This window comes from Ictalurus furcatus, chromosome 23 (genome assembly GCF_023375685.1).
Source record: "Ictalurus furcatus strain D&B chromosome 23, Billie_1.0, whole genome shotgun sequence".
Lineage (NCBI taxonomy): Eukaryota > Metazoa > Chordata > Actinopteri > Siluriformes > Ictaluridae > Ictalurus > Ictalurus furcatus.
The window spans coordinates 19,477,502-19,502,353 of record NC_071277.1 but is presented as its reverse complement, the minus strand read 5'-3'; the positions used below and the strand labels follow the sequence as shown (position 1 = coordinate 19,502,353).

The 24,852-nt window shown below is 44.5% G+C and overlaps 1 protein-coding gene across 3 annotated transcripts; it reads left to right on the top strand.

The window, feature by feature from the left end:
- The first annotated feature begins 679 nt into the window (after positions 1–679).
- On the top strand, positions 680–23,762 carry mtmr11 (myotubularin related protein 11). 3 transcript variants are annotated; one of them, XM_053611158.1, is made up of 17 exons: positions 680–1,126; positions 9,804–9,873; positions 14,332–14,468; positions 14,776–14,845; positions 14,939–15,078; positions 15,492–15,576; positions 15,983–16,130; positions 17,117–17,204; positions 17,299–17,387; positions 18,438–18,562; positions 18,916–18,994; positions 20,084–20,154; positions 20,821–20,993; positions 21,114–21,284; positions 21,713–21,928; positions 22,382–22,663; positions 22,975–23,762. In XM_053611158.1, exons 1-17 carry the CDS (start codon positions 1,073–1,075, stop codon positions 23,374–23,376), a joined length of 2,400 nt encoding a protein of 799 aa, XP_053467133.1. In that variant the 5' UTR covers positions 680–1,072; the 3' UTR covers positions 23,377–23,762. The 3 variants fall into 3 exon arrangements, with proteins under 3 accessions (XP_053467133.1, XP_053467136.1, XP_053467135.1); XM_053611161.1 differs by lacking the exon at positions 680–1,126 and adding an exon at positions 5,813–8,885; XM_053611160.1 differs by lacking the exon at positions 680–1,126 and adding an exon at positions 8,903–9,183.
- The last annotated feature ends 1,090 nt before the right edge of the window (positions 23,763–24,852 follow it).

Sequence of the window (24,852 nt, the reverse complement as noted above, 5' to 3'; positions counted from 1 at the left end):
AGACAGTTTCTCTGTAACATGACAATTTGTATTTTTAAAAAATTATAAAAGCTTTTTTTTAAAAAAAAGAGAAGAGCGAGGCTCGTGAGGGATCGACTGTTTCTGCTATAACGTAAGCGAAGACAGAACCTAACTTCTTTCTCAGACATTAAATGTAACTATAAAGGGTTAAAAAAAAAGTGTGACGTTTATTAATCTGTGTCGTATAGGAAGAATTAAATTCTTTCGGGATGTGTGTGTGTGTGTGTGTGTGTGTGTGTGTGTGTGTGTGTGTGTCATGTGATTAAAGAAAATGTCTCCGTTCTCCTTTACGTCGTCATCCGGAAAACAGACCCACGTAAACGTTCTTCAACGTGACCTTGATGTAATAAAGATGGTTTTTTTTCCCCCCTGTCCTGTTTTTAGCAGGTTTCGTTCATGTTTCTCCATCGCTATTAGCGTATTTGTATTTGACGGTGCGGTATAAGAGGAATAAAACGCTTCGGGACGTACTACGTGTCTGTGTGTGTGTGTGTGTGTGTGTGTGTGTTAAATTAATAATGTACCAAAAAAAAAATAATAATAATAAGTAAAACAAGTTTTAGAAGCCCTGCCGTATTCAGAACAAACCTTTGAACGATTCCGAATCAAAGAATCGTTTAAGTGAACCGACTCGGTGAGTTTTGAACGGTCTCGGTCGCGCGCTGGCCCTTTAAGAGCGACAGGCTCACCAGCCCCCTTTTCTCTCTTTCTTTCCCTCTTTCTCTCTCTCTCTCTCTGTCTCTGTCTCTCTCTCTGTCTTTCTCTCTCATTTTTGTTCTGGTTACTGGGGGAAGCTCCAGTGTCATGTTCACGATGGCGAAGGCGTGAACGAACGGAAATCTTCTCCTCAGTTCGAACCCCTGAGCTGTGCTCTTGCTTCCTTTGTTCTTGAGAAAACGCAAACGGCGCTGAAGAACAAATAAATAATAAAAATCCGTGAGGAGTGTGTAAACACACCGAGATGGAGCTCAGCGCGACACATTTACACACAAACCCGTTCCGTTCCCTCCGTTAAACCTCTCCACACTGAAGATTATTTCTCCTGGGGAAGATGTTGACTGGATCCAAGACGACCTTTAAAGTCAGGCAGATGCCCGACCTGAAGGTAAGACCTTTTGTTTACAAACAACAACAACAACAACAACAAATAAATCCCAGATACAGCAAACAGATGGATGTTAAAAGCTAATAAACGACGAGTATGGAGCTTTCACTGGGTTTCCTCTGACCTCAGGAGATGAGCTGATGAGATGAGATGAGTCACTTTTTCTTTTTTCTTTTTTGTTGTTGTTGTTGTGGGAAGTTTGGAGAACAGTGCTGCTTTTATAGAGGAATAATGGAGCGAAAACTCATTATTTTTTACACATTTTACACTCTACACCACTTTCAGAACGTTCAGCGAATCGAAATGTAAGTCCAGGACGAGGTTTTTTAGTTCAACTTGAACATAAAAACATCCCCTCATAGCCTGCTTGTAGCCTGTTTTAGTTATTTCACTCTACCCGAGAGGCTCGGACAATACATCGTTCGGTATCGCGATGAACTCCTGCGATATCAATCCGAAACCGTTATCGTCAAATTATTCGCTGATTTTTCTTTTCTTTTCTTTTCTTTTTAAAGCATGGTGTGAGCGTTTCAATAGATTTAGGTTCTATGATTTATTTATTTATTTATTTATTTATTTTATTTGATTTTTTTAAATGACTCTTGGCAAAAAAAAAACCCAAAACAAAATCGAGTCGTTTTATATCGTTCGAGCGGACGTTACATTTGTACACCGTTCCTTTTCCTCCAGACGTAATCAGTCGTCGATGCGTTGTCTGTCAGTTGTTTTAGTTGCTAATGTAGCGCAGGTCGGTTTCAGATAGGGCTGCAACTAACCATTATTTTCACAATCGATTAGTTGGCCGATTATTATTATTATTTTCGATTAATCGGATGGGGGCGGGGCAAACTTTCGGTGCCTTTTTTTTGTTTTGTTTTGTTTATTTAAAATAAAATCCACAAACTGAGTGTTACAAATATAAACTTCAGACTAACACTTTACACAACTGTTTGTCCAAAACAGAAAAGAACCCCACACACACACACGCACTAAATCGGCCGCGGTTAACGTCAACACGTCTCATTATGATTAAAAGTCCAATTAAAAAAAAAAAAAAAAAAGTTAACATTTACATGCAGCGGAAATCATCGAGCTCAGTTCTGAGTTTAAATAACAGCGAGTCCTCGTTGTGCAGAACGGCGGCAAATTTTACAAAGGGTTTTTTTTTCCCCATTTATGATTATAGGTAAACAAAACGGAAAAGAAATAAATAAATATAACCTAAAAATATAGACAAATGTATGCTTGGAGTAGTTAAAAAGTTTGGGATAAAAGTACAAAAATGCGTTAGCTAGATCGGGAAATTAACAGCTGCTTATTATTATTATTATTATTATTATTATTATTTCAAAATTAGATTGTTCCTGAATTTCTTTCCGGATTGAATTCCTCCCCGAAGCTGTAACGGAGTCCCCAGGAGCTCGGTGTGGTTGATAAGACACAGAAAACCCACCCGTTTCTAACCTGCATGAATGTCTTTTTCTTTTTTTCTTTTATTCGACTTCCTTTAACGACGTGCGCTCAGTCTTTCAGAGCTTTATTGTGTCACGCTGTTATTTTTATTTCGCAGTAACAGTAATTAGACGGCTCAAACGTCCACGGTTAGGATGATGTCCCTGCCACGTCCGGGACCGCTGAACGAGCGCTTTATTTAGACCCTGTAATCTTCGGTCCGAGTGTGCGTTGGGGTTAACCTGAATTCCTGCCGGTGGATCTAGGACACGAGTACTGCGTAGAAAACGGATTTTATTCGACACGTTAAGAGAAATCGCGCGCGGTTGTACCTAGGCGCTCCTGTAGCGTGTCGATTGTGGGCGTGGCCTGTGCGGTGTTTTGTTGTTTTTAGTTCCGGTGATGAATATCGTAGCTGCGTGTGTGTATGTACGTATCGCTCCTAAAGCTGAACATTAATATCGTAATAATCGGCGTGTTTTCGTCCTAGTGTCGTTCTCCGATTAGAGATCTCTGCTGCTTCCTTCTGACTTTTATTTTTCTTCACACTGTCTCTATGTTGCTTCATTTGCGTATCAGATGAAGCCGTGGTTCTTCCGTTTTTGACGTGAGACAGTCAACGAATTAACTGGCATTGATCCGAGGAGTCATTTCAGGCAGTTGTTTGGATTTGCAAGGCGAAAGCGCTGACACTGGAGACTCCTTCCAGAACGCATTGAATTGAGAAAACCTCACCCCCCCCCCACCCCACCCACCCCACCAGTGTTGCCATAGAGAAATCTAAAATCTACTGTAAGCTTTTTTCCGTTTTTAGGGTTCAGTCTCTCTCTCTCTCTCTCCCTCTCTCTCTTTCTTTCTTTCTCTCTCTTTCTTTTTCTTTCTTTCTCTCTCTTTCTTTCTCTCTCTCTTTCTTTCTTTCTCTCTCTTTCTTTTTCTTTCTTTCTCTCTCTCTTTCTTTCTCTCTCTCTTTCTTTCTCTCTCTCTTTCTTTCTTTCTCTCTCTTTCTTTCTTTCTCTCTCTCTTTCTTTCTCTCTCTCTTTCTTTCTCTCTCTCTCTTTCTTTTTCTTTCTTTCTCTCTCTTTCTTTCTTTCTCTCTCTTTCTTTCTTTCTTTCTTTCTCTCTCTCTCTCCCTCTCTCTCTCTCTCTTTCTTTCTCTCTCTCTCTCTCTCCCTCTCTCTCTCTCTCTTTCTTTCTCTCTCTATCTCTCTCCCTCTCTCGCTCTCTTTCTTTCTCCCTCTCTCTCTCTATCTCTCTCCCTCTCTCTCTCTTTCTTTCTCTCTCTCTCTCTCTCTCTCTCCCTCTCTCTCTCTCTGTCTTTGGTTATTTTGGGGAAAAACCCCTCACCCTCCCTGCTCGATGCTCGCATGCATGACCATGATGGTCTCAACATCTGGCTGTTTCCATGGCAACTGCAGGGAAAAAAACAGAGCATAGGATGTGTTTGTTTCACCACGACTATGCATATGGAAGTTGAAAAGGATTCCCTGCACACGTGTGTGTGTGTGTGTGTGTGTGTGTGTGTGTGTGTGTGTGGGGCATTTTGCAGGAGAGACAATAAATGGAGGTCATAAAGGACTGAATTGTTTTCCTGTTCTTCCGCTGCTGTATCCTGCCAGCCCGAACCGCTCGTCCGTCCGTTTCTAGGGTGTAAAAGTCAGCGTGTGCACAGTTTCGTGTTCTGCTTTTAGAAACCCCAAAAATAGGAATTTGGCGTCACCGCAGCGCAGGCTTGATTATTAACGAGTACATTTCAGTTGTCACTGACTTTAAAAAAATAAACACAACGACGTGTGTACACACAGCGACTCTTTCTTCTTCTGTAAGGAGATGTTTATTTAGCGTTTATGGAAGGAGTCTCCAGTATCGGAGGAAAAGCTGTAACATACCCGACTTCTTAAGGACAGGAAGTTTACGCTTCTTTGCGGTTTCTCGGTAACATGACAAGCTGCGCTTATTTGTCTTATTAACGTTGAGAGAGAGAGCGGGAACGACTGTTTATAGCTGCTGTAACGTAAGCGACGACGTGAACGCGACGTTCCGTCTAATCGTAAATGGATAAAAATTCCGACGCATCATTCTTTCATAAATAGAATCATTGCGATTGTTGTGGTATAAGAGGGAAAAAAACTCGCTCTTGTAGGAAAGTAATCAGTTTCAGGAACTCCACTTCTTCACCACGCACGGTTTCTTATTCTTACGTGTCGAGCGAATTCAAACGGCTGATTTGATGGATTTTCTTTGCGAGTGGTTCCGTTCAGCACGGACGTATTTGCTCGTGGAAATCACACGTTTGTGGTGAAGTTTGCGTCGACGTGACGGTTGAGTAAAGGCACTTGTCGAAGGCTGCTGCAGGTATTTTTGATGATTTTATCGCCTGTGGTCTCAGCGGCTTGCACGTAGAGCTCTCGGCAGAGTTGAAAAAGTTCCTGTGGTCTGTCAGTCTTTCTTCGGTAGGCTGAGAATAGAAACCGAAACCTCCACTGATTAATATCTGGAAAGGCTTTCACACTCGGGGGGTTGTACTGAAGCTGTTTTAGTTGTTTTAACAGGTCATGGCACACATCCTAGTGTTTAGTCGGTAATAAACATCAACAACTCTGCTTTAACACGTTCACTTATTTTGGAAGAGGACACGATTAGCACGTTTTGTCGATCGCTAGGTTTATCGCTCTGTTTTGCCTCCCTCCTGGCTGGCTCGCTTCTGACTAGTCATAACTCATTCAGCATGCAGCTACGCAACCTTTCTCCATTTTCCTTCCCAATTTGGTAGATTCTTTTGCCAGTTCCCAGCCACCAGCCAGCTCTCCTCTATCGTACGACAGCTACCAACCAGGGAGCGTCAACACGTGCTTCCACTAAGACACGTGAAGCCAACTACATCTTTTTGAGCACGTTCTGAGGAAAGCGCTGTCTGTCGTTTTCCTCATACGTGAGTTGACATTGCGGCCACGACGTACCACTGTCTCCGTGATTGACCGAGGAAAGACCAAGAACGCCCCTCCCAATCGGAGATCATAGACCGTTTTTACTCTCTTGGTCTCCCAGTCATGGATGGCTGTGGCATTGTCAGGATTTGACCTCGAGCTCTCCCGATGAGATCGTCCACAAAACGTCTTACTTTTTGGCCTCGACGTTTCCAATCTCCTTAATGACTGGCTTGTGGAAGGCTTTTGAGATCCAATGTTTCCTGATATATTGACTGGAACGTACACGACATCACCGTGCAGAGGAATGCCGACAAGATGGCGTGCTGTTGACCAGAAGGTTGTTCTGCCAGAGAATGCTGAGTCCCTTTGAGCAAGCCAACTCTCGGATTCGACAATCTGCTCAGTAAAGTCAGGGCTAGTTCTTAAATCCTTGGCTTGTCATGCCGTTTCTTGCGATTGTTGACCGAGGTTCGTGTTTGAGAACAACACGATAGACAGCGGCTCATTTTGGTTCAGCTTTGTTTTCCTGTGGCTGGAGATCAAGGCTGAAAAAAGCTACTGGTATAAATATGGGAAGGATATACACACACACACACACACACACCCACACACACACACACACCCTCTCCCTGTGGGCAACAACTTCTCACATGCAAGCATTCTTTTACCTTTCTCCACAGTGATTCTTTTTAAACAAAACAAAACAAAAATGATGATCCTTCCGAATTGTGGAAAGTAAAAGTCGAATAGGGATTGGAATGCGTGAGCGTGTGATGGATTTGTCCTCATGACTGCTAACACGTCTAAGGGTGCAAATTCTTTTAGCGTCTGTTTAGATCTTCGCGAAGCTCGGCCCACATTCTAAATATTTAGACGGCAGCGTTAAAGTACTTTTGATGCAGGTGCGCCGTGGAAATGATCCCGCTTGGAAGCATAAGCGTGACGCACCTCGCCACGCCTTCCAAATTACCTCTTTTAAAGGCTTCTGGTACTGTTTATGGGTTTTACGGCCCTGGAACTTTCCTCTCGTACGGCTGCCAGGCACGACAGACGAGAGAACAGCCGAGTGAGTGAGTGAATAATCCCAGATAAACCCTGCGACGCTTAAACAGCACAAAGTGTAAAGTCACACCGGGGGGAGTTAAGCAGCTGTTTAATCAGTCAGCAGTTCACGTCAGCTCAACGCTCGCCTCGAGTCAAAACACATTCTTTCTTCCCATCGACGAATCCTTTCTACGTTGCTACTCGCTCGTTTATGGCCCGTTTCTTGTTATCAGTGGCTCATTAGGGCCTCCAGAACACCAGGGGGCGCCATAATTTTTAAAACATAATGAGACGTTACATTTTTGGAACGTCTCGGTCCGTCCGAGATTCCCGTAAGCGCGATATCTTAAGAATGATCGGTTGAACATTTTTGTAGGATTTATACGGAAATTCCCATCGTAACCGAGAGAGGAACGGATTCGGTTGTGGAATCGATCCAAGCGGGGTCAAGGTCACAGCAAGGTCAAACGATGTTTGAGGCGAACGCATCCCTGTCGACACCGCCGTACGTGTTAAAATGCATAGATATACGAAAATGCACGCTTTACAGATATTTGGCGGAGAAGTTTGTGAATCAGGTAGTCGCAGGGCGCCCCCTTGTGGTGTGAAAAGTCTAGAATTCATGCGAATGATTTGGATCGGATTGATTTTGTCCGCTTTCTAGCTTCCGCTTGTTGATGTAATCGAAATGGAAAAAGTTAGTGTCTGATTAAATATTCACATTTGGAGGTCCACGCTGGTGGACTCTCCTCTTCAGTTCACCCCACAGGTTTTCTATGGGGTTCAGGTCAGGGGACTGGGAGGGTCATGGCAGGACCTTGATTTTGTGGTCAGTAAACCATTTTTGTGTTGATTGTGATGATGTTTTGGATCATCGTCCTGCTGGAAGATCCAACCACGGCCCATTTGAATCTTTCTGGCAGAGGCAGTCAGGTTTTCATTTAATATCTGTTGATATTCGATCGAGTCCATGATGCCATGTATCCTAACAAAATGTCCAGGTCCTCTGTCAGAAAAACAGCCCCAAAACATTAAAGATCCACCTCCATATTTAACCGTGGACATGAGGGACTTTTCCACACGGCTACCTCTCTGTGTGCTCCAGAACCACCTCTGGTGGAGAGTAAGCGTGTACAAGTTATATCTTCTAGAAAGGAATTACAGTTGTAAAAAGTACGTGGATGGATGGTAAGTTATTTCTATTTTTTAATGCCATGTTAAAGTTAAATCCCGCTTTTTACAGTCGCATAGTAAAATAGTAGCTTTATATTATTGGAGTAAAGGGTTAAAGACACCGAGTATCGTGTCTCATGAGAATGAGAACAGTTTGTGATGGGTTTTATTTTGTCGTGTGGTTGAAATGGAAGCAAAATGGACGAGCCATAAAGGAAGGGGTATTTTTGTGGCAGCGGTGTAAATAATTTTAGATATCCTCTTTCAGGTCACACCTCTGTCTCTTTGTAAAGGACATAAAGCGCAACAAAGCTCCCTGCGGTGTGTAACGCGGCCTGCGCTGGCTCTTTACGGTCTCACGTCGCTGAAGATCGATCCCCGAAACAGAGGCGTATTGTGCTTCTTTAGTCGAGAGTAATAAAGTTAACAGTGTGAGCTTTATACACGTCGACCTGCTGCGTTCCGCTCGCTCTGTTTTTCATGGAGGAGGAGGAGGAGGAGGAGGAGGAGGTAAGGAAGGCATTCTCTTTCCATGGGAGCTGGAAAGCTGTGAGCAGTGGGAACGATTATTACTCCAGAGGCAGAGACGGAGGCAAAGCGGCGGTCGTGTGACCGAGCTCGCCCAGAACTGAAAGCTCCATGGCATGCTGGTGTAGGAAAATAATCAACAACTGGCAAGTGGATTATTTTCCTTTTATACCACAGAATGTCCACGTTTTCATTTATTTACAGAACGATACATCGTACTAACACTGGAGACTCCTTCCGGAATGTCTCCTCGGCCAGAAGCCTCGCCGAATACATTAATATTAATCAACTCCTTCCGACCAATCAGATTCAAGAATTCCACACGGCGATGTGGTGTAAATGTTGTATATCGTGATGGATCATGTACTCGATCTCACACACACACACACACACACACACACACACACACAGACGTCCGCTCCTCAGTACAGGTTTTGTTTGAGAGGAAGAATCTCGGCGCCTGTTCGTGTGGCAGGATGTCGCAGTGCCGCTTTGAACGGCGAAAGATGGAGTCCGTCGTCATCGCGCCGTATGAAGCTCGTATTGTTCTAGTTCTCAGTGTGAGAGGGAGACGAGGAAGGACAGGACGAGGAGGAGGAAGAGCTTCTCGAAGAGAATCGCCTCTCTTATGAAAGGTGGGCTTTGAAACGTCAGACACGCAGGCTTCCGTTTCTGTCGGATTGAGAAAGAAGAGCTCGTGTCTGGGGTTTTTTTTTTGTTCTTTCTGCCGAGCTTTGTTGTTTTTGTGTTGTCGGAATCCTCCGGGGCAGGGGGCAGCGGGCTTTTTAACCGCTAACTGGAGCCACATGTTCGCCCGGTTCAGCGGCTTCTGTGGAACTTTGTCGTAACTCGGCGTCGACCTGCCAGAAGAGAGTCTGCCAGAAGAGAGAGCAGGAGACAGAAGCCGAACCTGAAACTTTATGGAAACATGAAGTAATGAGGCGGGGGGGGCGGGGGGGCGGGCGGGGGGGTGTTGCGGTGGGGTGGTGACGATTTGGATGACTTTCTCTCCGCACCGAGGCTGGAGGAACGATTAAATCACGCTGCCGTCTGGTTTCTGTTGAACCTTTTTCATGCAGTCGAAAGCTTTAAAATAATAAATCGTTTAGGAAAGTATACGATGTAAATCGCCTCCGAATTACTTTGATTCAGCGTCGATTATTCTCTCTCGACCTCTGCTGATGTCTGTCCTACTTCACTCGGTATCACCGTCTCCAATATCTTCGCTCTATGTATTTCTACATAAATAAAAAAACAGTCAAACAAATTTATAAGAAAATTGTCGTCTGAATTTTTGTTTACAAAAACTTTTTTATTTTCATTTCAGTTTGATCCTTTTCTGCTCGTGGCTTTCCTCCACGTTTACTTTTTAATATATGTGATCTTTAGAGAAAGTCTGACTTTACTGCATAGGGATATTAGAACGAATTTCTGAAAGGATTAATATTAGGTTTGTATTTAGTGTGTTGAGTGTGTGTGTGTGTGTGTGTGTGTGTGTGTGTGTGTGAGAGAGAGAATCTCTGGCTGATTGTGTGTCTGTGCTGCTTCTACAGGACAGGATAAGGAACCAGAGCGGTCTTCATGCTCGAGGCAGAGACATGTTCGGTCTGTGCTGTTTACCAGGTGAGACCCGATCCATCCCCTCACTGCCACGCCCCTTTCACATGTCCGTGTTTAATTTAATGGGAATTAAACAGGATGGGGTTAAGTGGGGGGGGGGGGGGGTTTGTGTGTGGTTGTTTTTAGGGGGAAATTATTGGCACCCTTGGTGATGGTAGGTGAAACAAAGACATGTAACCGTGGAAATATAATGCATAAGAAAACACAATCCTCGAAAAACCCTCTCATAAGATAGGAAGATATTTTCCTTTTGTTACCGTAAATATTTAAGGAATGACTTTAATTCAACAGTAGAATTCACACACATTTTGAGTGAGAGTGTGTGAGAGTGTGTGAGAGTGTGTGAGAGTGTGTGAGAGCACTTGCTAGAACAGGAGCTTTAAAAAGGAACACAGGCCACAGTCTCGACCCTGCTGAGCTAATCTTTAACCTTCAGGACATGTTCGGAGAGTTCTACACTGCCAATAATTCACTATCCACACACACACACACACACACATACGCACACACACACGCACACACACACACACACAAACATTCCTTCAGTTCAGTAAATCTTTAATTGCAGGGATTTATGAGCATGGATGGTATGAAGTTTTAGGACATAATGGTGCGTCCATATTTGATGAATGCAAGTGAAAGAGGCGTGGTTTTCGTAAATGTCAGTCTCAGGGATGGAGGCGTGGCTTTTTGCATTCATGGTATTTGGCAGATGCCCTTATCCAGAGTGACTTACATTTATCTCATGAGACTTAAGTTTATGTCATGTCAGTCATGTCTGCCTGTCAGTCCTAGTGAAGGAGGTGTGAGCTCTGTAAATGTCACTCAGTGATGGAGGTGTGGCCTTTTAACCCCCAGTCTTGTAGTAGGTGTGGTGTAAAGTAAATGTCAATTTCAGTGAAGTAGGTGTGGCCTTTTACCTGTCATTCCTTGTGAAGGAGGTGTGGCCTTTTACTTGTCACAATAGAGAAGGAGGTGTGGCTTTTGACCTGTCACTCCTAGTGAGGGAGGTGTGGCTTTTTACTTGTCAGTCCTAGTGTGGCTTTTTACCGGTCACACCTAGGGAAGAAGGTGTGGCCTTTAACTGTTCATTCTCAGAGTGGGTGGGGCCTTCTTACCTGCTTTCTTACCTGTCTCCTTACCTGTCTCAAAATGAACACACACAAACAAATTTTTTAAAAACAAAATTGATATCATTGGCTGTACCTTTTTGGATTTACCTTATTTCTGTTAGAAGTAGAGGTACACACACACACACACACACACAGTAGCTAGTGAAAGTGGCTAAGCGATAGCGCTCCTATTGCTCAGACATTACAGCATGTAATAGTCCGCCCGAGTTTGTCCTTATCTCATGTAACACAAAAGGGCAGAAACCCAATCGGCCGTTGGAGGTTAATGGATCACGAAGGGTCTGGAGGATTTACTCAATACTCAATACTCTCAAACAAACACCCGACAGAAGCCAGCTCACGTAGCAGAGGCCGCAGCCTGTGTACAGTCATCTGATCCGTCTACAAGATGACACGCACTGCCCCTTACTTGGACGGTCATCAAGGCACGTTTGACTTTTCCTCTGGATATCTCCTGCACTTTGTAACAGCCTTCATCACCAGATCGTCTGATTTATCTGGAAACTTCGCAAAGCAGACGCCGAGGCTCGTTTCCCAAACGCATCGAGTAGGAACTTGACCTCTGTTTACACAAACCTTCCGGACATAAAGTACGTCTAAACCAAACACGTCTGACCGAACACAAGCTGTTGATCCTGAAACGAGTCGCTATTCGTTCACTATTATTTTCTATTCTTCTACTCGATCGCTATTCGGCATCGTATCGCCTTATTTAGCGCCGTGCTCGCTGAAGTGAACCGCTCTCTCGGGCGACCGTTTCTCAGATTTAATGACCACGCCCACTAATAACGCTCTCCTCACGCGCTGTTAAACGGCGTTTAAAAACCGTAAAGATGTTTTATTAGGTTGCTTGTACCGTAGGAAGACTCTGTAGATCCTCCTCTTGATATTTTCACAGAGCACGGTTTGCGGTCTGCTTTGATTGGCATCGTTTATCGTGAAGTACGTCCAGGTCGCCGCGAGGTCACCGTACGCATAAGCTTACATCGCATGGTATCAGCTCGTATCGGATATTGGTATACATTTATTTATTTTCTTTCTACGAGCACGAGTGAAAGCATCTGTACAGATGCATCCATAGTTTAATTAGTTCATTTCGTCCTAGCCAGCGTGTGCGGATTCCTCCCTCGGTGTTCCTCATTTCCTCCGGCCCGCCTCGCATCTGCGTCCCAGGATGCCCGAGGAATGTCTGAGCTTCCGAACAGGCATGAGCTTAAAGGAAAATTTCATCGAATACATTCTTTTTTTGACCTCGACAGCTCTTTGTACCGCTGAATATTTTCCGAACACCTCCGGCCTGGTTTTGGGAATGAAAGAGCGGATCTTATTCACACTCGCCAACCAGATGGTGCGCAAGTTTAGGGTCAGAAGCAGGACTGCTTTGGGGCTTTCGTAAAGCTTCTGGTTAAATAAATAAATAAATAAATAAAAGTCTTTCATTCATCATAGCAACAGGATCCAATTAACGCGAGTAGGAAAACATTTAGGGGGGTGTATTTCCCTTTAAGGAAGCGAGCTCAGAGTTTACCACATGTGCAGTCGGGGCCAAGCCAGACACGCATGGCTACGTTTTGCTTCTGAGGTCGAGTCGTGATTACAGCCGTCTCTGTCTGGACTACGCCGTTGTTTATTTCGCTCTTGTTTCTGTTTTATATACGATGCGGACTTTTTGATCTTACGGCCGTATCGTTGCTATACGACCAACAGAGGCTTTGAAGATTTTTCCACGTTTTAGTCGTAACCAGATTTCCAACTATTTCACGTGCAGTCTAGATAGAGGTCGACCCATTTTACTGATACCGATAACTAAGTTTGGCAGTACCGGCCAATAACCGATTAATCAACCGATTCGTTTTTTTAAATAGTTTTTTTTTTTTTAAAAAATACTGTATGAAAACATAACGCTCAAAGTAAAATATTGTTGAACTTTATTACAATATACAGTAAACAGAAAATATTATAATAAACAGTACTGACTACCATGAAAATGTACTGCACTTTTTAAAATGAAATAAATATTTATATATATATATATATATATATATATATATATATATATATATATATATATATATATATAGACTATTAATAAATATTAAAGTAAATAAGACGTACATCCAAACTGAACCAGAAAGTAACACGCCGAATAACAAATAAAAACCCGAGACGTCCAAAATGAATCCAAAAAACACTTCAAATAACGCGACAAAATTTGTAGTTTTAATTTCGCCTCTAGAGGCCGCTCTCGTACTGTATAATGATGGCAGACAGCTGCTGTTATAACAAGATAAATCGGTGTTATTCACGTCACCTGTCCGTGGTTTCAAAGTTATGGCTAGTTCTAAATGAATTCAAAAATCACATCGAAATTACATCGAGTGGTTTTTTTTTGGTATGTGTGTTTGTTTTGTTTTTACCTCCCGAAGAAATCGGTGGCAGTTAAGGACTGTTTTTGATATTTGATGTAGCAAAGTATTTATTTATATATATATATATATATATATATATATATATATATATATATATATATATATATGATTACAGGGATTAATATTGCAATAAAAAGCAATGCTAGGAAGGTTCCAGGTTAAGATCGACTTCCCGGATTTGAGGGAAATGTGTTGGGAACGTCATTGAGATCATACGTAATAGGAATACGTGAGGGATTTGTTCAGAGGGAATGAACTTTCTTGTGTGTGTGTGTGTGTGTGTGTGTGTGTGTGTGTGTGTGTGTGTGTGTGTTTTGTCCAACTGGGAAGAGCAGCTTTCTGTTTTCTCCAGCCGTTTCCCCATGAGGTCGTAGATGAAAGCGTCCGAGATGGCGAGTTGGTACAGGAAGTGCCGGAGCAGCCCCGGGGGGGAGGGGTATAAACACACTGATTGTAGCATTAATGGGATCGGCTGTTGAGCTTCAGCTTTGCATGTGGAGCTGGGATACCTGTGGGATTTTCTTCCCATCCGAGAGGTTTTATTTTCCTAGATTAAGACACTCCAGGAAGCGTTCGCACCTTCCAGTCTCACCAAAACACAAATAAACGCAAATGAATCAAATAGATAGATAACAGTGATTTAAACAACGTGACGCCTGCAGGGTTTTTAGTTAAATCGTTGCGTTTCTAGTACAGGTCATGTGACCTGTTAACGGTCATGACTGTAGAGAACGCTGTCGAACACGTCACGTCATGACACGCCACGCCACGTGATTAACATCATTTTCATCCTCATCAGACAGTTCCTGTGCCCTGCGGGTGGGGGGGGCGGAGTCATCCCGGAAGAGACCCAGCAGATCAGGATAGAGGTGTTGATTTACTGTATGTGCCTGTTTTAGGAGAGTGCGTCCTCCAGAGAGCCGTTCTGGTGAGGAAGAAGCTCTCGCCTAAAGAAGGAGGAGGCTGGCTGTCGGGCACGCTGTTCTGCACCCATTTCCGCGTGGCCTTTGTGCCTCAGGACAGCCCGAGACCAGACGTGAGTCGCTTTTATATAAAAAAATTAATACATTTTAAAAAATACAACAAAAAAACACTTCATTTGGCTAAGTGCCGATCAGGTCGCGTGACTAGCATGCGTTATGCTAACCAGCCTCTGCTCGCAATAAAGTAGGTCATGGATAGGCGAAATGAATGAATCATCAGTCTTCCTAAACCCCTCTGCGTTTCTGTTTTCCTCATTTCACATCTCCGATGAAGTATCCGGCTCAGATAACGCTCCACAGATGAATTTCTATCTGTTTTGCATACCGCCAGCTCTTTATCTGCTTTGTCTTTCTGTTTAGGACAATGCCGATCCTGTGCTCCTCGGAGACCATGACGTCGCTCTGGCCTCCATCGAGAAGGTCGTGGCCGGTAAGCCAGTCAGACTTCAAACAGCTTCGAGTCCGAGTCGGTCACATCTTTCTTTTCCTTTTTGTTGACGTTCCGGCGTGTTCTCTGTTTCAGTGGGACCGTCCCGAACCAAACTGGTGACCCCTAACTCCTCTCTGAAGTTCACTCCCGAGGAGCTGGTGCTGTACTGCAGAGACCTGCGCGTCCTCTGCTTCCTGTTTGACCGGCTCACTCCTGACGCTCAGGCCGTGGAGGTGCGCGAGCGGGCGAACGCACGGTGTTCTTGCCGTTTAAGTGGTCAAAGTCACCACACGCTATCGCTAGGCAACAAGGGAATACGGCCGCTGAGCTGAGCTAGCTAACGTGTAGCTGTTGAGCTTTTCATACAAATGATGTATAGTTGGAGGGTCTGTAGAAACAAGACAGAACCATCCGGAAGGTCGAGCGTTCTTTCGGATGTGTCGATGATAAATTATTAAGAAAAGCCTCCGTACGGTTCGCCACGTCGAGGAATGTCCATTTCGTACATATATTTCATGCCAGAATTTATTATAATTATTATTATTATGTCTTTATTATTAAATGGCCTTTAATGCATGATGGATGAGGTTCTAACGGTGTTGAGAGTTAATTCGGTAATGCTTGATGTGAATTTATTCCACTGTAGATCACGTACACCATCGCAAAGACGTACCAGCCGCTGAAACCCGGCGCCATCCTGTCCTTCCAGAACGCGGCTTTGGGAAGCATCGGTGAGTGAAAGTCTGCTCTCAGGATTAACGTTCGTCCCGCATCCCTGCTGTTTACACAACCTCTCCTGAAGCAATCAGAACAGGATGTTCGAGCCGCGCGCCAGTCGGAGCAGCTGCGCTTCCTGAGTGCGCACTGATTGCCCTCGTTATCATCTGAACCCTAACATCTGATATTCAAATAAAATCATACGCAGATACGTGAGCCGAGCAGCTCTCCTCTCCTCTGAGCGGCCGTCAACCGGCTGAATAATGCAGAGTAACACGACCTCCTGGCCTTTACTCAACCCTCTCAAGCCGTGTGTGTGTGTGTGTGTTTGAGTTCATCGCACTAGTGCCTCCATATCGTCACCGCACCATCTAATAGACTTCACGCTCAGTCTCTCTCTCTCTACATCTCGATTTGCAGAAATGAAACAGTTCCTGAGCAACCGGAGGCGTGACCCGAGCATGAACTGGTACGAGAGCGCAGCGGACTGGGAGCAGGAGCTGGAGAGGACCGGAGCCACCGGATGGAGGGTCAGCGGCGTCAACGACCGCTTCGAAATGTCCACCAGGTAACACACAACCGCATCTTCAGCGAGCCAAGAAGAATGCCAGTATACATGAGATATATATGATATGATATGATATGATATGATTAATAAGTCACTGATTTGTTTCAAGAGGTGGTGTGTATGTTTTAGCGCCCTCTGCTGCCTGTGAGGTGAATTACAGTATTACAGTATAACGGGTGACCAGCTTTCCTTCAAAACAAACACGCACTTTCTACAAAACTTTCAGCTTTGGTGGGCGGAGCTAACTTAAGGGTCAGAAGCTTGAAATAAAGAAACAGTGCTGCGTTTAATAATGGAGATTTTGCTTGGGTGTAATAATATACGTTATGTGATTTATCAAAGCTGGACTAACAGTTTTAAATGGTAAACGTTACAAACTGCACATTTTAGTGCTCTAGAACTTTCCATAACTGATCATTTAACTGATCTTCATTTACAATTAAGCACAAAACTGTAAGTACTTGTAGGATTAAGACAATTTAACGTTTAACAATAGCACATTTACAGACTTGCAGTGCATTGTCCAAATGGACACTTTAGACATCAGTGTGTCAATCAGTAATTATTAATTAATTACTTTTACATTAATTAGATAGTATAGCTGTGCTTCTTTAACATCTGATTTAAAATGTATTTTGAACATTAGTGCATGTATATATAAATAAATATATAATATGAAAGTCACATCACATAACATTTATACATTAAACCGCTCGCTGATTAATCACTGTTTAATTCAATTGTGTCTGATGATTTCATGGTTTAGTTTTTTTCTTTTCTTTTTATTCTGGTGTGTGTGTGTGTGTGTGTGTGTGTGTGTGTGTATATATTTATACAAAATTCCTTCTTGATTTTGGAGAACAGATTTTCAGATGTTTCAGGTTACCCACGATACAGTGCGTGTGGAATGTTTGGCTTGGTTTTCTTGGGGGTTTGTTTTTTTCCCCCCTCCCTCCTGCAGTAGACATTTTCTGTCTGTTCTCCAGCCTGTCCAGGTTTAACGTGGTTCCTCAGAAGGTCCTCGACACCGAGCTGAAGAAAACATTCGCCCATTTTAACGAGGGTCGCATCCCAGTGAGTATAAAACAGACCTTCAGGACGTGTGCGGGATTTTTACGTCAGTGTGGTGTCTGATCTGATCTGATCTGATCTGATTCGCTGTCTGTAGCGCTGGTGTTGGCGGCATCCGTGCAGCAGTGACCTGCTCCGCATGGCCAGCTTTCAGAACAACATCTATCACGAGAAGGACGATATCCGGTTTGTAAACCCACCCCCTCACCCCCACCCCCTCACCCATACACACCGTGACCTTAGTGTTATAATGTTTTGTCTGGCTGTAGATACATTCTTCAAGCTAGCAGGACTCACACTTACAGTTGAAACCTTTACATCTTTTAAACGATCTAAAATGTAAACTATTTCGCTGTCTCAATCTACTTTAAAACAACTATCTAGTCGTACGTGAAAACACACGTGTTCCTCCGCAACCACACGCTAGCTAATCTCAGTCAAATTTCATGCTACACCACAGCTGTTGAATTCTCGATTCTGATTGGTCAGAAGGTGTTAATTGTTTTTTTTCCGACTGTAGTGCTGCTATAAATGACAGGTTTATATTAATGTATTCATTTTAATACGCTTTTGTTTTGTTACTTTATCGGATGCTTGGAAACAGTGTGTGTGTGTGTGTGTGTGTGTGTGTGTGTGTGTGTAATGAGACGTTTATTTATTTATGGAAGTCTCCAGTGTCAGCACTTTGCAACAGTCAAGCTGTAACTTCAGGTTTTTTCGACATCTACAGGACAGTGCAGGCTTTTTGGTCTCTCGGTAACGGAAAACAGGAAGTCCGCGTCATCACAACACCTCGTCACTGATTATTTGACTATAACAGCGTGGCGTTTTATTCCATACTGATCTGATATCACGCGAACGGCGAGCACAGTCGACCTGTCCTTTATCATACACTCGTACCTCATACAGACCCGTACAGAACACCTACAGTTTGAGTTTATTCCCTGGTTCGCCACACTGAGGCGTCGACTCAACTCTTTTCTCTCAGTGTGTTAATAGGGCGTGTTAATAGAACGACGTTGAGCGTTCATATTGGCTGATAGGACCGTATAATGCCAGGTTTTATACCAGACGTCGGAGCCAACGCTTAAAAAAGTGAACGTTCTCCCGGTAATAATACCGATGTCGTTAAATATCTGTTTGGAAAACGCGACAGTCACACACTGGTGCGTTAATAGTGTAGCGAACCCGCTGTATTTTGTGTCATGAGTTTTCTAACCGTGCTGTCCTGAGCAGGAACCTGGAGCTGATCCTGTTCGGTGGCCAGACGCAGTGTGTGGTGGTGGACCTCGGGGACGAAATGCCTTCGCCGGCGGACGTGCAGCTCGCGCACGCACGACTGCGCTCCCTGTGCCTCGGAGGTGCGCAAAAGACGCACTAAAACAGATCGGGGGTGTAAATTTAAATAAATTCCAGCGTTGGAGCAGGGTACACATGTTAGAAGACATCACACGGTATGCGTGATAAAGATATATGTAAAGAAAGAATGATCCGGATGTATACAGATACACGGCTCTTAGGGCTTTCAGATTCAGATCAGAACGATACATCGTCCCTGTGAACGAGTCGTCACCGTAGAAACGATCAGTTTGAATTATTACGATATAAACCTGCGATTTGCGGCTGCACTGCTGTCCGTCAGTCGGAGCTGCCGTTATAGGAAGAGTCTCGCTAACGCGACGCCACTTTGTTGACTTTATATCTCTTCCTACAGATATTTCATCCTCCGTGTCCGTGCCGGACGATAAGTGGCTTTCCACTCTGGAGGGGACTCGCTGGCTGGATTTCACCAGGTACGAGAGCGTTTTAGCGTACCGCCGTGGCTCGTCACTAACCTCCGACTCCCCTAAACGTCTGCGCTGTGAAAACCAAACCGTCCGAGTTTACAGCGATGCTTTCCAGAATGAAATGGCTTCCCTGTAATTAATTCCGGCCTCTCGTTTACTGGCTCTAGTCGCTAACCGAATTAAGGAATGAAAAGCCTGGTGGCCCCTGATGGAACCGTTTTCCACAAACCGCTCGTGTAAAACTAATTACCTTCAATGTGCTCACTGATGATACGATATTAAACATTCGCTCGGTAAGCTAAGCGATCTGACCGGCTTCTCTTTTAATATATTTGACAGGAACGTCTAATAAAATACGCCTAATAGAATAGCCTATAAACATTTCTACACCCAGGATCTATGAATATGCATGAATATGCAAATTAAGCACCACCTCCATGTCTTCATGCCTTTCCTAGTTGTCTTTGTTGCTATGTTATAGGTTTTTTTTTTAAATTATTATTATTATTATTATTATTATTATTTAATTTCTCACGATGTGTTAGTTTTTATACGAGTTTATTTGACCAGTTCACGATGCACGTTGTTTGTAGTAGTGTAATGTAGCTAACGTTAGCGTACACGAGTTAGCCGGCTAGTAAACTAGCTCACGTTAGTCACAGGTTGAAATGGGCAGGTTTTAACGGAATCAGTTTAGAGATTTACGTAGCCATTTTCTCACATATCGCTAGCAGCCAGACCGGTCATTATACAGTACGATGTCACCATGACGACCACAGTTACGTTCGTTAGCCATGTCGTTCGACGGCTAGTTTAGCACCGAAGTTCTGCGGCTTCGAACGTACGGGGAAACACGTCATCCTGTAATCTCGGGGATGAACGTTCCGAGGAGTTTATTTAGTGACGTCACGAACCAAGCTCCTATGTAGCTCCTCCCACAATTCCCTTATAAGTACAGGAAGTCTTTGCTTTAAAATGCAGAACCTTTTAAGGGTTCTTGGGTTGTGCTTTAACAGTTTTGTGTTTTTCCAAACTAGAACCCTTAGAGAGTGTACTAGTTAAACGTATTTGTGTGTGTGTGTGTGTGTGTGTTAGGTGCTGTCTACGAAAAGCCGCAGAAGTGTCCTGCTTGCTCCAGAGAGGCCAATTAACTGTCGTTCTACAAGGTACGTCTTCATCGTCAGTGTTTTTTATTCAAACATTAGCAGAGGTGTCTTAAGTTTATACGCCGCCTCATCACGTCCGCTCTGAGTGACTCAACTCGGCTAAAAATACCCCGATGATTTGAGATGAATGAAGGTGATTTTTTAAAAATTTTTTTTAGCGAACCTGTAGGTTGACGATGAGCTGTACGTGCGAAAGCCCGAGTCATGTTCCACGTCTTAGGTGTGACATCTTTATGCGGAACGGTGCTAATTTAAAACAGGCAGAAACCATGTAGGGTATATTTGTTAAATGAGTTCATTCATTTCGGTGTAGTGCAATACCGGTGTAGTGCCCAGTGCAACCACAAGAGGGCGCGATCTTCGACGGGATTTTCATGAATACCACGTTTCTTTTATAAACGCCTGTGCGAACTATTTACGACTAAATCCGTTCGTGTCCAGCTTGATAAATGAGGCCCAGTGTGTGTGATGCTTCATGAATGATTGATTAGAAATATAACCTTGCCTGTAATCGTTAAGGGATGTGTTTTGGAGGACGTTGGAGTGTATAGAAGCAAGTGAGGGCGTGGTTCTCATCCCGCTCGATCGCAGTGATGTTTGTAATTCTCTAACATTTCTTTCCTCTGGGTCTTTAACGTTGTGCTAACCGGTGTCGTGTCCCTGCAGAGCCGGAGGACCGGGACATGAACTGCGTGGTGTCCAGTCTGGTGCAGGTGATGTGTGACCCGCACTTCCGCACCGTCGCAGGCTTTCAGAGCCTCGTGCAGAAGGAGTGGGTGATGGCGGGGCACCGGTTCTTAAGCCGCATCAACTACCACCGAGACAGCGACAAGGAGGAGGTGAGGAAGCCGTTAACTCCAGAAATATCAGCCCATGTGGTTTGAATTGAGGTCTGAAAATTAAAATAAAGGAGCGTGACATGTGATGTGTGTTTGGTGTGGTGTGTTCGATGTTTTCAGGCTCCGGTCTTCCTGCTCTTCCTGGACTGTGTGTGGCAGCTGTGGGCTCAGTTTCCAGCCCGTTTCCAGCTGACTGAAGCCTACCTGCTGGCCCTCCATGACAGCGTGCAGCTGCCTCTGTTCAGCACCTTCCTGGCCAACTGTCAGAGAGAGCGATGTCGCCGATCACAGGTATACACACACACACACACACACACACACTGAACCAGGTCACCTACACCCGGGATTTATTTATTAAATATTTTTATACATCACAGCACTGTTGAATACTGGATTCTGATTGGTCAGAGGGTGTTGATCAATTTTCTCCAACAGCAGCTCGGACAGTAGTGAAGCTGCACTGTACGACGTGCTTGTTTCGTTTCTATAGTAACGGCTCATTCACAGGGACTTGTAGGGGGGTTGAAAGGGAAAGGCTTGTCACTGTAGTCGCAGTTCACCACGCACTCGGCAGAAGGAGCTAAAAATGACAAACGGCCCCTTTAATGAACAAATGTACAGTGTACACTTATACCTGTCTCTTTATATTTGATGCTCGATTTGAATGTTTGTTTGGGTTTTTTTTTAGCTGATTTTGCTGGAAACACATTTTTTCGCAGCACTTGTCCCCGAGCTACACTCCAGTAAACGGGCTGAGAGAGTTACCCAGAGGCTCGGTCGAGGAGCCGGTGGACCCTCCGTACCCCCCCGTGTGGGACTGGGCCCTGCAATACAGCAGCCAGAGACGGGCCCTGTTCACCCAGCCCGTGTGCCGACCCGCTTCCCCTGCACCTGTGCTCAACGGCAACCTCAACACCACCCTGGAGCCCGAGTGGGTGAGTATATGGGAGGGCATGTGGGTGAGGATGAGGTAGGCTATATTGGGGGGCATGTGGGTGAGGATACAGGTGGACCTGTAGAGGGGCGTGTGGGTGAGGATACAGGTGGACATGTGGAGGGGTACGTAGAGGGGCATGTGGGTGAGGATACAGGTGAGCCAGTGGAATGGCATATGGGGGCGGGGTATGTGGAGGCGATCTGGGTCATTATTGCTTTTGTTGAGTCATTGGACGCTAATTAAATTTTTAAACTGTCCTAGTTGGGCAAAGGTGCTCTTTTCAAACCAGGCCAGCTTTTAAAAAAAAAAAACCAGCTGTGCCAAATTCAATTCCCTCTCCTAATTAAATTCTCAGCCTGATTAGAGCACCTCATTTCCTAGTTTATAGAGTGTAAAGTAGCCTCTCAATGCCTCTCTCTCTCTCGCTCACTCGCTCTCTCTCCCTGCTCAGAGTGACAGCGCTGTAGGCTCAGTGTTCCTGCTCTCGCGTGGCGTCTTTTCCTGTCCTTCCAACCTGCTGCCGTGGAGAAGTGGAGGAGGTTCGGGTTCCTACAAAAAGAGCCACAACAGGGCTCCATCCTGCGAGGGCCTGCCTGCTCTCGAGCGCCTGATCAGAGCCGAACCGTTACCCTCCAGCCTCCACGAACCCCACGGGCCCCTGCTGCCCCTGCTCCTCGGGCCCTGCGTGCACGTCTGGAGGAACTGCTACCTGAGAGGGGCGCTGCATGCGCAGGTACTCGCTTTATGCTCAATTTAAATACAGCAATCAAGTAAAGTGCGGCTTTGTTATGACGTCTAAGCTGTAATGAACTAATTCAAGTTGTTATCTGCTTAAGGAGAAATCATTTCGCCAGTTTAAAAGGGTTCAGCTCGCAAAAAAGCGAATCCCTTCCGTGAAAGAGCAAACTATTCCGAATAAAATGTAACACAAACGGTAAAAAATAGGAATGAAAATTTAGAATAATTAAATGTGATGGACACACGTTTTCATTAGTTTTATGTTTGGTTTGTGACGGTTCTGCGAAATACCTTGCACGTTTTCAGGCTTTCACGTACCCGATGGCGTCGAACACGAGGCACCCGGTGGAACAACTGGCTTGCGAGGTGGAGAACCTGCGAGAACGTTTGGCCCAAGCCTCCACGGGCCGTCCTCAAAACCGCAAGAGACAGGAACACCGCCGCCTCGGCTCCAACCTCAACCAGAACGCCAACAACGGCACGTTCCTCTTTTCCTCTTCCTCCTCTTCCTCCTCCTCTTCTTCATCCTCCTCCTCCTCTTCCTCATCCTCATCCAGGAGCTCTCACCAGGCGAGCCCGAGCCGCGTCTCGGGACGCTCCGGCTACAGCGACGGACCCAAACACACGTTCCTGTTCGGTCGCTCCTCCTCGAGTTCTAGTGCCAAACTGCCCAAGAGTAGCGGCTCACTGGGGCACAAGCCTCGCTGAGCTTTAGGTAGGACAATTAAACTATGCACGTGGGATGGAATCTTCTCACAGGACCAAGCGTTTAGAAATATTTGCTCTGTGTCACTGAATATGAAATGTTCTACTTTCCTTTCCATAATCGGCACACGTCACAGCCTCGGCACTCGGTACTCCGATTAGGGAATAGAAGCACAGCATTCCTTTATCCTGAGTATTTCATACAAAGCTACTTAAGTGTGTGTATAATACTTAATAGTATATACTACTAGTAGAGTACAGTAGTATGCAGTATACAGTGCCTTGCATGAGTATTCAACCCCTTTGGACTTTTGTGCGTTAGAACGTGGAACTGAAATGAACTCCTTGTGAAGCATGCTGGCGGTAGCATCATGTTCAGCATAACCCTTGACCTCTTGGTTTCGCCTCTGACCAATCCCCTCTCGCTCGTGCTCGACAGCCTCCTCTAGGCTAGAGTCATGGATGTGCCATATTCTTTTAAATAAATAAATACTAGGTTTAATCGTGTTGAAAGTTTGGGACATTTTTATAACCGAGCCCCGCTTCATACCTTTCCAGAACTTTCTCCCAGATCGCTCTTCATGCCTCAGGACGCTTCTAGTTTAGGTATGTTCCCTATCAAACTCTGGGTTCTTCTTCCAGGCACAGGTGTGTTTATATATTCACATCACATGATTTCCCAGGTCGACTGTTTATATAACTATCGATGGCAACGGATTCCGGGGTTTCAGAGCGACACAATCACAGCTTCTTTATTTTTTACATTTATTATATCCGTAAATAATTATATCAATTTCTGCCTGTTTTAGTATTACGGGCTATTGAGTATATTTCAGTTCCAGGTTAAGTGAAAAGGTGGATGAAAATATATGCAACGCACTGTAATAGTGTTATTGTAGGTGATGTGTAGACGTATCGCAGCATTTCAAGCACATTTTCCGCTCGTTAATGCACAACGGGACGTAGAATGGTCCGAAGAGATGCGTACGGCAGGATCCTTCAGAACAGGAGCATGTAAAGTGTGTTGATTGTGTTATTGTGTAAATTGTGTTATTGTGTAACCGACCCCCCCCCCCCCCCCGCTTAAAAAAAAATAATAATAATTGTGCAGTTGAGGCCAAATATCTTCCAACAAAATGGGGATTTCGAGGATTTACGTTCTTTTCATCTCCACTAGATGGCGACAGTGTGTATTAAACTGAGTGGTGCATTAGGACTTAACCTGAATCACATTAACAGGTGAGAGGAGGAGGAGGTGTGTGTATACGATACGCATGGTACAATACAAGTGTGTGTGTGTGTGTGTATAAATAGTGTTATCATATTTTATACATTAGTTCCAGTATTAATGAAGAAGGAAAGCACAAGTTTTGCATCATGCAAATTATTTATAACATTCCCACGTCTGAGTTATTGCTGATTATTTGACCTTTTATGGTTTAATGAGAACGAGTCCTATGATCATGCCACGGTTATGAG